The sequence below is a fragment of the Phyllostomus hastatus genome, unplaced genomic scaffold (assembly GCF_019186645.2).
Source record: "Phyllostomus hastatus isolate PE091 unplaced genomic scaffold, TTU_PhHast_1.1 phas_scaffold_21, whole genome shotgun sequence".
NCBI classification, from domain to species: Eukaryota; Metazoa; Chordata; class Mammalia; order Chiroptera; family Phyllostomidae; genus Phyllostomus; species Phyllostomus hastatus.
In genome coordinates this window covers 33,764,619-33,777,019 of record NW_025334017.1, presented here as the reverse complement: position 1 = coordinate 33,777,019, position 12,401 = coordinate 33,764,619, and the positions used below count along the sequence as shown (strand labels likewise).

General features: G+C 44.4%; 1 protein-coding gene across 1 annotated transcript in view; it reads left to right on the top strand.

The window, feature by feature from the left end:
* EIF3H (eukaryotic translation initiation factor 3 subunit H) overlaps nt 1-8,955 on the top strand; it is an 82,884-nt gene extending 73,929 nt beyond the window's left edge. The window contains exons 6-8 of the mRNA XM_045861462.1: nt 4,874-4,994; nt 7,205-7,337; nt 8,734-8,955. Coding sequence (XP_045717418.1) covers nt 4,874-4,994; nt 7,205-7,337; nt 8,734-8,831 — 352 coding nt within the window. The 3' untranslated portion in view covers nt 8,832-8,955. The remainder of the gene's footprint in view (nt 1-4,873; nt 4,995-7,204; nt 7,338-8,733) is intronic.
* Nucleotides 8,956-12,401: the final 3,446 nt, after the last annotated feature.

The following is a 12,401-nucleotide window of genomic DNA, read 5'->3' as shown; positions in this document are numbered from 1 at the left end:
ATTAAATGGACAGAGTAGGTAAGCAATCAGTATGCTTTTGTTGAATGGCTGAAAGAAACATTGTTTTCTTAAGGAATGAGTTTGGAACAGAAGCTCAATTACTTAATCAGATTTCTAGTTATCCCAGATGGAAGCTTGTATAACAGAATGATACAAAATTCTTTGCCATAAAACCAGTGGGATAAACCCAGAAGGATCAGAGAGCTGGGGGTCTCCTGCATGCCCCAGGATGGCTAGGACTGTGGGGCCAGGGAGCCGGGTGTCTTCTTGCGCGGGGATGGCCAGAGCAGTGGTCGAGGTGCCACCCCTCACTGCGTGCGTGCACGCAGAGGCCGAGAGAGTCTTCATGGGAGGCGGAGGAGGAAACGGGGTGGCGAGCGACGTGCGTGAGACAGCCAGGTTGCGCGGCTGATTTGGCACTAAAGAACGTGCTGTTTGACTGCAAGCATGTATTCATAATAATCCTTTAATTCGTCTCTTTTAGAAGGTCATATTTTTCTTTATTGCTTTTACAAACCCACTTGGCACACCTGTATTTAAAGCTTCGAGCTAAGAACCTTTCTCAGAAACGCAAAGTTACAATTTGATGAATTAAATACATAGTTATATAATAATTTTAAATTTACTATGTGAAAGGTTTTGCTTGCATAATTTATGTCTTCACCTTTCCCCAAGCTTCCTTTACGGAGCGCACGGAACACACATAGCCCTTCTGTGCTCTCACGTTAGCAGTGAGCGAGCTGGCGCGCGGTGTCTGTCTGTCCCGGGCATCATCAGTTTTAATAGCCAAGAAAATGTTCCCCGTTCGCCATAGCTACGCAGATCGAGACAAAGACTGTATTTTAGTTTTTATCTCCGGTGTTTGTGTGGTGGAATAGGAGGTGAGGCCCTTCGCTTTTTCACGTGAAGTCACCCTAAGGGCACATTGGTGCCCCTGTTGGGAGAAACCGTGAGGCAGCCTTGAGGCAGTGCTTACGCCAATGCACTGTCACACTGACCCACACTGATGATACTATTTTAAAAGCTTTGTTCATTTCAGATTTTATCTTATAACATTAATCAGGCCAGTTGCCATGAAATTTTCTCTTAAGAAACCACATCAGAAATCATTCTTAAGCAGCTCCTTAAACATTTTGTTTGGTCTTGCTTTTTTTTTTTTCACAACCCATATGTGGTTACCAGTTCTTTGATTTACCTGATAAATTTGTCTGTGCTGCGAATAAAACATGCAACAGTCCCTTCATTTAAAAAGTTCTAATTTTTAATTTTATTAGATGAAAGTTCTGGTAATAGCTATTTTGTAACAGCTTTTATTAATTTTTTATAAATGTGTTACATAAGCCTTTAGCTTTTCACACATGAAAAAACAATTATTTTTATTTCCTCTTTTAAAAAGCACACTCAGGGCGGGCATCGCAGGAGGATACTGAGGGTAAATGGGCACCGCAGCCAGAGCTGACCTGTCCCCGCAGGTCCCGGTGGGCGTCTGTGTCAGGGCGTCTGCGCTCGCTTCTCTTGTCTCCCTGGGAGTGAATGGAAAGGCTGTTTTCTTGAGACTCCTAACAGTAACTCCCTGTTCGAGTATCCTGGTGGAGCTGGTCCTGAAAGGACCCCCATAAAATCGCCCTTGGTATTGGACCTGTGATTTCCTGGTATCTGTGAAATAGTTACGTATTACTGTTAATTCCTTTTGCCTTACAAAGACTATTATGCAGACTTTTGAGTCTTTTTTTTTTTTTAGTATTTCTTATCGGTTATATTTCTGAAGAGCATTATAATTATATAAATGTTATTAAATGTTTAAAGTCCACGCTGCCTGTGCTTTTTTTGCATTCTTCACTATAGTTACATATATGATATTAGTACTTTAATACATAATACTGTAGTATATAATATTAGTACTTTAAAGACTTTTTTGGTGGAGACAGTGGTCTGTTCTAGTAGTACCTTTCTCATTACTCAGATCAGCGGAGTCAGCCTCCATCCAGCATTGAAGCTTTGGGAGCAGGCGCTGGGTCCTTCTCCGCAGACCACAGTAACTCGCCTTCAGGACTCTTTCTCCACGGTCGCTGTGCATCCCCTCCGCACTGCCCCAGCCACCTGGTCCCAGGGTTGATGCTGGTCCTTCCTTTCTCTGAGTTCCTGTTACACTTAAAGACATAAGTGACTTAGTTAACAACTAATCATGTAGTTAGTTATGGCACTTCTTGCATTTAATACCATTTTTAGGGCCTCGGTTCTTCACTGGTCATAAGGAAAGGACCAGGGTCCCCCCTCAGGCCACTCCCGTCCCTGCCCTCCTGTCCTTCCTTCTCAGCGTCTTCCGTGCCTCTCTCTGTGGGTTCTTTCTTTCTTTTTTTTTTTTTAAAGATTTTATTTATTTTTAGAGAGAGGAGGGAGGGAGGGGGGAGAGAGACAGACAGATAGACATCAATGTGCGGTTGCTGGGGGTTATGGCCTGCAACCCAGGAATGTACCCTGGCTGGGAATCGAACCTGGGACACTTTGGTTCCCAGCCCGCGCTCAATCCACTGAGCTACGCCAGCCAGGGCTTCTCTGTGGGTTCTTTCCTGCTCTATTCATTGCCCTGTTTTCCCCAGTTTTAGAAAATCTTGAAAATGTTTACCTCTTAAGGAAAATTGAAAGAGTAAAATGCAGTGAACACCCCAGAACCCTGTTACCTAGATTCACCAGGGTGTGTCTCACCACATTTGCACCTGCTCTCTAGACACATAAAAACAAACGAACGAACTGTGTACTTTTCCCCTGAATTATTTGAAAGAAAATTGCAGACATGACTCTTAACCCCAAGAGACTTTACATGCATCTCTTAAGAAGGACATTTAAACTTGTTTAAGACTCTTTCATCTTAAAAATCAAAGCTAAAGAAAGACATCTTTTGACCTCATGCATCATCCATTTTCTTTAACCTTTCACTTCATTTTATCCTTTTTTTAATAGTCAAAATTTTTAGTAGAATTTTATACAAAGAGTAAAACTCTCCATTTTAAAAAGTACAATTGACTGGCTTTTAATGAACTTGCAATGTTGTGCAGCAATCACCACTGGTTCCAGAACATTGTCATCGCCCCGAACAGAAAGCCCCCACTCGTGAACCAGCCACTCCTCCATCCTGCATCCACTGGCTGGTACTGATGGCTTTCTCTCTGTGTGGATTGCCTGTTCTGGACATTTCATATAAACAGAACCGTGCGGTGAGAGGCCTTCTACATCTGACTTCTTCCACTGAGTACAATGTTATTAGTACAACTTAGTACAAGTTTCACTCACACGTCAGTACTGCATGCTTCTTATGACTCAGTAGTAGTCTGTTGTATGGATGAAGCACGTTTGATTCATTCATCCTTTGAAGGACATTTGGGGTTTTTCTACTTTTTGGCTGTTAAGAATCATGCAGCTGTTAACATACATGTGCAGAGTTTTGGGTGAGCATGTTTTCATTTCTCTGGAGTAAGTACTGACGAATGGACTTGGTGGGTCCTCCAGCAACTCTATGTTTAACTTTTTGAGGAGCCGCCAGGTGTTTTTTGCAGTGGCCACACCATTTTTTCACCCCACCACCACGTGAGAGCATCCCAGTTTCTGTGCGTCCTCCCCAGCAGGCCTCAATAGACTCCTACCAGATTTCCTGGTTCTGCTCTCCAGTCTGTTCTCTGCAGAGCCGCCAGAGTGGTCGTTCTCAAGTTTAAGGCCAAGCCAGTGACGAACATGTTGAACTCCAGGGCACCGTTCACCTGAAATTGAGGGGTCTCATTCACAGTGTTGCTGGGTGTCGGGTGGCGCAGCAAATGGCTTCCCCTGTGTGCCCGTCTGACCTCCTCGACCTGGTGCTGTGCTCTAGTCATGCCCTCTTCTTACCTGTCTAGTTCTCCCCTCTCTCAGGCTGCGTCCTTCTCACCCTTTGCTTTCAGCCTCTTGTCTCCCTAAAGAGACGTTCCTGTCATTCTATAAGTGTCTCTACTTCCTCTTCCCCTTTTCTTTCTTCCCACCCCCAATCAGTGGTAAGCTCAGTGGAGACAGAGACTGAGAATGTCTCTTTCACTGTTGTCTCCGTTTGCCAGCACTGAAGCTGGGACGTAATAGGTCTTGAAATGAGTGAATGGATACTCTTCGTCAGCCAGTGGATTTTATAGCACACGTGCAGTAGCGGGCCTTACCATGTGGTAGGAGATGGTTGCAAGCAGACATCAGTGAATATGCCGGTCATTTTCTAGCCAGTACATCAGTGATGTTCATAAAGTGATGTGCATTAGCATCATGTTACAAGATACTGGTAAATGAGCTGCAGTAGAAATTTCTGGAGAGGAAAAGAAGTAGGGACAACTGTACCACAGATTCTAGGAAGGGCAAGAGCAAGAGCAGAGAAGCCCTCTCGTTCGGCTTTGCAGATTAAATGCTGTTGTTGCTCTTTGAAAACCTGTTAGATAGAGACATCGTGTGCCAGAAGTCTTAGTCTCTTTGCATGGTCTTTCCTATCTGTGGCTACCGATGTAAATGTTGTGGAGCACCATTTCGGGGAGGGATTGCTAAGGAAAAGGGTTCAGAAGTACTGACCTTAGGTTAAACTTGGTTGTAAGGAAAATAAATATACATGTAGATATCCTGCCAGGTACATTGAACAGTTCCTACCCTGACATGCATGTGCTCTGACAAAAAGAAACTGAGCTGTTTCAGATGCGGAAGGCTGAATAACAAGCTGACTCAGAGCCCGTCCTCTACCCTGGCTTGTATGTGTACATGCCTTCTTACTCATTTAGCAAATGGCAGGTCACTTTAATACCTCGGAACTCTTCCAGAGCAGTGGCAGAACTGTAACTTTAAAATGTGACATGTCAGTATATTTACGTTTCAGCAATCATTTGGGAAAGACACTGCAATTGCTGATGGACAGAGTGGATGAAATGAGCCAAGATATACTTAAGTATAACACCTACATGAGGAACATGAGTAAACAGCAGCAGCAGAAACACCAGGTTGGTATTACGGAAAACTTCAAACAGAATTCATTTCGAAGTAGGATGCTTCAAGAGTCATCTTCAAAATGGTCTAAATTATCTTTGATAAAGCACTGACTTTTAGCTAGTAATAACTCCATCATACTTTAAAAGATTATCTTGGTGTAGTATGCTTCTAATATATTACTTACAAGTTGTACTTAAAAATACCTTGCTTAAAGAGAGCCGGTATGTTAAGCTCAGATTGTAATGCCAAGGTTATGCAAATAAGAGTTGCATTTATTGCGAAAATCGGCAGAGAGATTGTGGAGTGTCACAGCTCATTTCTTTACTAACTATAATTGGCTTGGTAGTGGCTCATTGCAGCATAGTTAGCAATCTTTAGTTCATTTACAAAACTGAGCAATTGTGATTAAGAGCAAGCAATTTTGATACGAGATAATAGACCAACTGCTGTGAAATAGATGGTGTAATACAGATGAAAACCCTAGAGTTACCTGAACATGCTCATACGCACATACACTGCTGTGGCCATTTAACCTTTTCTTTATTAGTGTTGCCTGAAGGCCACCTGATTTTCACAGTTCCCAGGGTATTATTTTTGGGCTATATGGCTCTGAAGTGTTCTTAATATTTGATTCATAGACAGGTCGTCTCCGTAAAGAGATACTGCAGCCATACCACGGCCGTACTGCTTGAAGTGTCCGTATGTGGGAGTGTTTGTGTGTGACTGCTTTGTGTGCACTAAAATGTGCTTTTCAGTACGTGTTGTTAATAGTAGAATTCAGTGGTTTTGAAAATGTGGTATCAATTTTTTTTAAATGTCAGTGTTTGTTTATTTTAATGAAATTTAAAATACTTTGTTTCTACCATACTTAGAATTACAAACACACATATATAAAGTATTTTAACTGAGAAAATGGTGGTAAAGGTGGTGATGGTGAAAATCTTGGATAAACTGGGGGAGAAAGACCCCGAACCCTACTTGATTGCATTCTTCTGCTGGCCCTTCCTTCAGGTGAAGGACTCGGCCCTGGGTGTCAGACTGAAAACGTGTCCCTGGTGGGACGGTTGATTCTGGAAACCAGTCTTCAGCTGTTTCTTCAGAATTCTAATATACCTTAAAATTTTGCATTTGATGTTTATTTTTTCTTACCACAACCCATATTAAGTATAGGAATCTTTGCAAAGCAAGTTACTCCTCTACTTTAGGAAGAACTGTCATTTCCCCTGGTTTCCTAGGACCGTCCCCCAGGAACTTAAAATGTGTGCTGCCCACTTTGGCTTCTCATTACCTGGCCTTTTAAGACTGTGTGTGGGATGTTATGTCCCCTGCTGTTGTACGCAGTTTACGACTATTAGCTCTCGCTTGTACTTTGATCTGTATATGTGTAGGTGATCTGTACTAGGCATCCCAACCCCCCCTCCCCCAAGTTAGTCCCTGGCCCGTTAGGAACCAGGCTGCACAGCAGGAGGTGAGTAACTGGCGGGGAACCTTGCATTACTGCCTCCGCCTCCTGTCCCCACGCCACAACTCACCCCATCTTCCACAGACAGGTCCCTGATGCTGCTAAGGCTGGGGACCGCTGATCCATACCTTTATATATATCCCCACCTTCTCTCCAAAGAATCATAGGAGTCCAGGGTTGGAAAGTTGTTGCAGCATTATCTGAGCTAATAATACTTATTCTTAGCTACTGACTTAAAGCACAGATGATTATCTGTATTATAATAATAATAATAATATAGTGATGATGTTAAAATAATGTGATAATGACTTCATCAGTGTTGTTATATTGGTCAGTAGGGATAAAGTTGAAAGAATTCCTCCATGTGGCGGTTCATTATTGAGTTATTAAAGTGGAGATAACTTGTTCTTGTAATGCTGTCATTGACCCCATGGTAAGAAATGGCAGTTATTCCCCCTCACTCACTAATTAATCCTGAGCTGCTTTGACTTTTAAGCCTCCGGTTTCTCACATAACCAGTTTTGTTTTTCTGAAACATTAGTTACAGGCTCTTAGAGCTCAGAGTGACACTGGGTTTACAACCGAGAAATTTTCTTCTGTTGCAGTGTGTAGCCTCTCAGGAGCAAGAGGAACCAAGGGTTGCCCTTTGTAAAACAGTTGGGAGTTCAGAACAGTGGGGTTTTGCTGGTTGTGTAAGTGAGAGAGTTCTTGTTTTACTGTCAGAGAAAAATAACCACGTCATCTTCCCTCTGAACTTAGTATCAGCAGCGCCGCCAGCAGGAGAACATGCAGCGCCAGAGCCGGGGGGAGCCCCCGCTCCCCGAGGAGGACCTGTCCAAGCTCTTCAAGCCGCTCCAGGCGCCGGCCCGGATGGACTCTCTGCTCATCGCAGGTACTGTGTGCCCGTGCGGACGCGGCTGGTTCCTTCTGCTCTTTAGAAAGCAGGCGGCGGGGAGAGAGTGGGAAGAACAGAAAACATACGTCATAGAAGTTAGAGCGTTTAAAATGGTTGAGTGACGAATTTGAATCTGGTTCCTGTACTTTCAGAATTTAAGAATTTGTCAGGCTGTGTTGTTTTCAGGGCCCGTTCAGTGCCTGACTGTGTGTTTGCAGAAACATTTTTGAGATAGCATTATAAACTTTCTAAGATGGGAGGTTTTATTTGTTATCTTTCATGGAGAGTAAGAAAAAAAATTTTATAATCTCATAGTGCAGAAGATCATTTAGCTGAAGCCATTTATTTACTTGTCATGTTCTAGCACTGCCCTGAGCCCAAGTCTGTGTGTGGTGTTCGAACTGAATTGAATTTTCTGACTTAATGGGAAAGTGTTGCCCTTAAATTGTAGCAACATGAATGTAATTCTGGGTGGACTTTCTCTGGAGATACTTAACATTTAACACCTCCTTTGAGTGGTAGCTATTTTATGTTCTACACCAGGGCTTGATTCTGAATATGTAACATTCATCATGATCTTACTAACTATAAGTACTTTATTTCTATATAAATGTTGTTAAATGCTGTTTGATTCAGTCAGCCATTGTCTCCGAGGCATTTATTAGAGTGAAAAATCCTATTCAAAGAAAATCTGATCTTCCACAATTTCTACTGATACAGTTCTGTTGATCTATTTTTAGGGTGGGAGAAAAATCTAAGTTCTGTAAAGCTTTCTAGAACAGGTGTAAATTAAATTTGGAAAACCGAGACACGTTCCTCACATAAGGTCCGGTGCAAACAGAATGGTGCTTCTCATACATTCAAAAACACATGACTGCAGCAGCAGTTGAGATCATTAGTTGTGAGACTTAAAAGCAGAGCCCTCTCTTCCCGCGGACTCTGTGCTCTGGCTCCGTGGCCGCTCCGAGGAGGGGAGGAGCCCTTCGGGTTTCCCCGAGCACAGACTGAAAGCCGCTCCACAGTCCCCCGGATCCGGCGGGCAGGCAGGTTGCGACCCTTCCTGCCCTCCTGGGCTGCCACTGCTGCTCTCAGCCTGGTGCCCTGCTGGGCTGAGCGCGTGGTCCTGCATTTCTATTGGCAGTCGGTGTGTTCTTAACTGCTGACAGCTTGTTTTAAAGTTGTAGTTTCCCTTCTCTGTGTAGCCAAGAGTGGGACATAGCTTAACTGCTAATCCTTATTACCCCTAATGGAAAAGTAGATGGATTCTTACATCCTTTTAACTCAAAATACCAGTGGTTCCGTATTACGTTGATTTCTTGTGTGATCGGTGTTCTAGGTCATTTGATCATTTGTGGAACGTTATAACTCACTCTTCACTTTCCCATACACACAGGCCAAATTAATACTTACTGCCAGAATATCAAGGAGTTCACCGCCCAGAACCTAGGCAAACTCTTCATGGCCCAGGCTCTGCAAGAGTACAACAACTAAGGAAAGGAAGCTTCCGGAACAGGAGTTAACGTGGACTCTCAGGATCACATCGGGGCCATCTTGGAAGTAATACATTTGCATATTGAAGTCTTTCTATCCGATAATAAAATATATATAAATAAAACCATCTGGACTGCTCACTCATTTGGTTTGAAGCATATTCTATCTAGCTGCTGTTTTTGCTTTCTTCTACCTACTCACTTCCAGAAGATGAAACGTCTTCACCAGAGCTGAGGCCTCCAGGTCCATCGCCTTTGTACCTCTGAGGCGCCGCTCCTCACCCACACGGTTCAGTGCTGCTTGTGCCGACTCCTGACCCAGAGCTCCCGGCGCCCACGGTGGGTTCGAGCACCTCGCTGCTCACGCACCCCGGGAAGCCTGGGCTTCGTGGCTTCTCCAGGCCCCCCGCCCCCCGCCCCAGGCCTGCAGTCGCTCCAGGCGCTGCTTCCCAGAGGTCCGCCTCGGCGTGTTTTCAGGCAATGGTTCACCAGTCCTCTTGCCCGTAGGTCACAGGCACAGGAACTGGACAAAATAAATTACTTTATCAAAGGGCTATATTTTGTGTGAAAATGAAGTTCGCTCTATGTGTATTTTTAAATTTTAGGACTTCGTGTTTATATTTTCATGCCATGAAATAAAAATCTCCTATTTTTTGAGTGAAGAAAAATATTTGGGAGGAGAGGAGTACGCTGGAAAAAAGCTAGTGATGTGTATTTGAAAGATCATCAAAGATCCCGCTATTTTGTGTAACGCCCACATCAGGTCTGCCTGCGGGTAGCGAATGCCTGTGATGCTCAGGGCGATTTTCACCTGGAAGACTTCAGCAGCTGGGAGCATCATCAGAAGGAATGGGTCAAGGGCGAGGAGGGCCGAGAAATCTTTTTTCCAACAACACTGTTTTGGAGGCCCCACTGAGGGGGTTCTGGGATCAGGCAGCTGGATTCATACCTGGCTCCTCGCCCGCCAGTGTGTCCTCAGACCAGTTGCTTAGCCTCCCCTTCCTCGTCCAGGTGAGAGGAGAAAGACGAGTGTGTTAGCTGCATGTGGTAGGTGTGAGTGTCAGAAGTTCACAGGGGTTGAGGTAAGACACACAGCACAGAGGGTGGTACACAGCAGGCACTCAGTCTTGTCTGTCCAGTATATGTATGGGGTCATGAGCAGGTTTTTGTTTTTAAAAAGCTCAGGTCCTTGATCCTTCCAGAATCCAAACACTCGCTCACATGCGTAATTAGTTTTCTAGGATAAGTTCCTAGAAGTGAATTTAACTAGTCGAAGGTATTTAAAATTCGAGGGCTTCTAACCCGTACTGCCAAATTGTCTTTGAGAAACTGCACGCTGATTTGCTGTCGCCCACAACGATGTCTTGCTTGAGCGGGACCGTGTCAGGCAGAGGTGGGTGTCTGTCAACTGGGCAGGTGCCCGCCCTGCGCTCCTGTTCTCTGCTGAGTCCTTTCCCGCATCCTCGTCCCCTGGGTTTGGAAGGATGTGTGGAGTTGAACAAAGCACGCCTGAGCAACAGCAAAACTAAGGAACATAAGTTCAAACATAAGCCTAATTTCTGTTTTCCTTGTGGGGTAAGGTTAATTTAACAAAATTCAGTTATGTTTTTTTAAGGCCTGATTTCTTTGGTGTCAATTCCATATGATTGTTTAGATGCCCATAACACACAGCGATGTATGTGTGTGTGTGCAGCCAAAGGAAGACTCTGATGACGGTCGAGGGAGGAGGTGCGATGGCACTGTGGCGGGAGCGTGGTTTGAGAAGCCAGGCCAGGGCGGTGAGCCTCCACGGTGTGCGGCATCAGGGAGCAGCTGCTGTTCCGTGCTCGGTGGGGGCTGCGTTCTGACAGCGTTCAGGAACAAATGCATGTGGTTCCTCTTCTACAAATATTTGCAGTTTCTTCAAGTTGAAATGAGAAAAGCTCATAAACCAGGTCTAATAAATTATTCACTTACCCAGGAACAAACAAGTCTTCGTGTGTTAATTTAGTGGAAAATTATGAACCAAGGAAGTAAAAATATTGCCATTAACCCCATAATCATTGACAAAGCTTTATAAGGTCTTAGAAAGCAGCATTATTCTTTTTTAAAAAGATTTTTATTAGTTTTTTAGAGAGGAAGGGAATGAGAAAGAGAGGGAGGGAAACATCAATGTGTGGTTGCTCCTCACCAGCCCCCCAGCTGGGGATCTGACCCACAGCGCAGGCATGTGCCCTGACTGGGAATCAAACCAGCGACTCTGGTTCGCAGGCCAGCTCTCTATGCCCTGAGCTACACCAGCCAGGGCAAAAAAACAGCATTATTAATGAAAAATACCTGGGGGGAATGACTCGTTACACACTGCCCAAAATACCTTATTCTTTTAACATTGAGGTAAAGTAACTCCCATTTTTGAAAGCTGGAAAATTGAAATGTTATCTATTGTTACCCTAATTAATGGAGGTTATTGTGACTTCTCATTTACAGCATGTACATACTTCATATGTAGTGTCTTTTAAAAATGTTACTGCATTGATCACTATGTTTTATAGCATTCACATGTAGTGTCTTTTAAAATGTTACTACATTGATCACTATGTTTTTATAGCATTCTTCAGAACACCTATGTCAGCTTCACTTTTAAATTGTGCTGGCATTAAACTGGCTATCAGAATGTTATGAAATGCTTCTTTGAGTTGTAAACTCCGTTTGTAGAGTAAACACCCCTTATCCAAGTTAAATGTGTAATGTACCATTTATCAATTGTTCTGTTCTCCCTGGGTGTCCTTTGCTGTCATCCTTCCGTCAGAGAAATGGGGCCAGGGTGCTTAAAAGGGATAGCGCTGTCCCAGGGCCAACCCAAGGTCCTCTGCAGGGCTTGTTTTAAGCAGGTGACTCGAGTGCTTGTCTGTGGAGAGCACGATCAAGTGCCTTGCAGAGTGCTTTGGTCCATTTCAACAGAGCATCCTCACTTGGGATGAAGGGGAGGGGTGACAGTGGTTAGTGTGTAAGTAGTGAAGGGAGGAGATCTGTGCCTACCACATAGTACAAAGGGGAGGGAGAAGCCGTGGCTGCTTCTGTATTCTGTGGCCTAAGGCTGTGCTCCTTAGAACCCACTCGAGTCCGAACCTGTCTGAACAGAGTGGAACAGGGTTTGGACGGATGCCCCAGTTACAGAGACAGGGCGTGAATGGATGCAGAGCCAGAGCTTCTGGGAAGTTAACAGTTCATTGGAGCAAACAGGTGTGGCCTTGTGCCCATTGCTTTGAGCTCCCTTTTACGTAGACGTTCCCTGTAATGCACCTTAAGCCTGCTTGGTTCCAGGGCTACTGCAGGACCCAGAATGGCTATTCCGAAGCCTCAGCAGTGGTTTTGGGGATACAGTCTGTGGGTTCAGAAATGCTTTCTAAGGCCACCCCCTCCCCACATTGCGGAGTGGCGACAAGTTTGTAGGGGTTTAGTCTATCCCTGGCACTTCTTGACCTGTATCCTTGTTCTCAGAGGCTACTAAGCCCTTACATCATGTGATCAGTGTATTGGAGTCACGATTTGATTCTGTGGATTGGTGTTGAGGTCAGTTGCATTTTCTCAC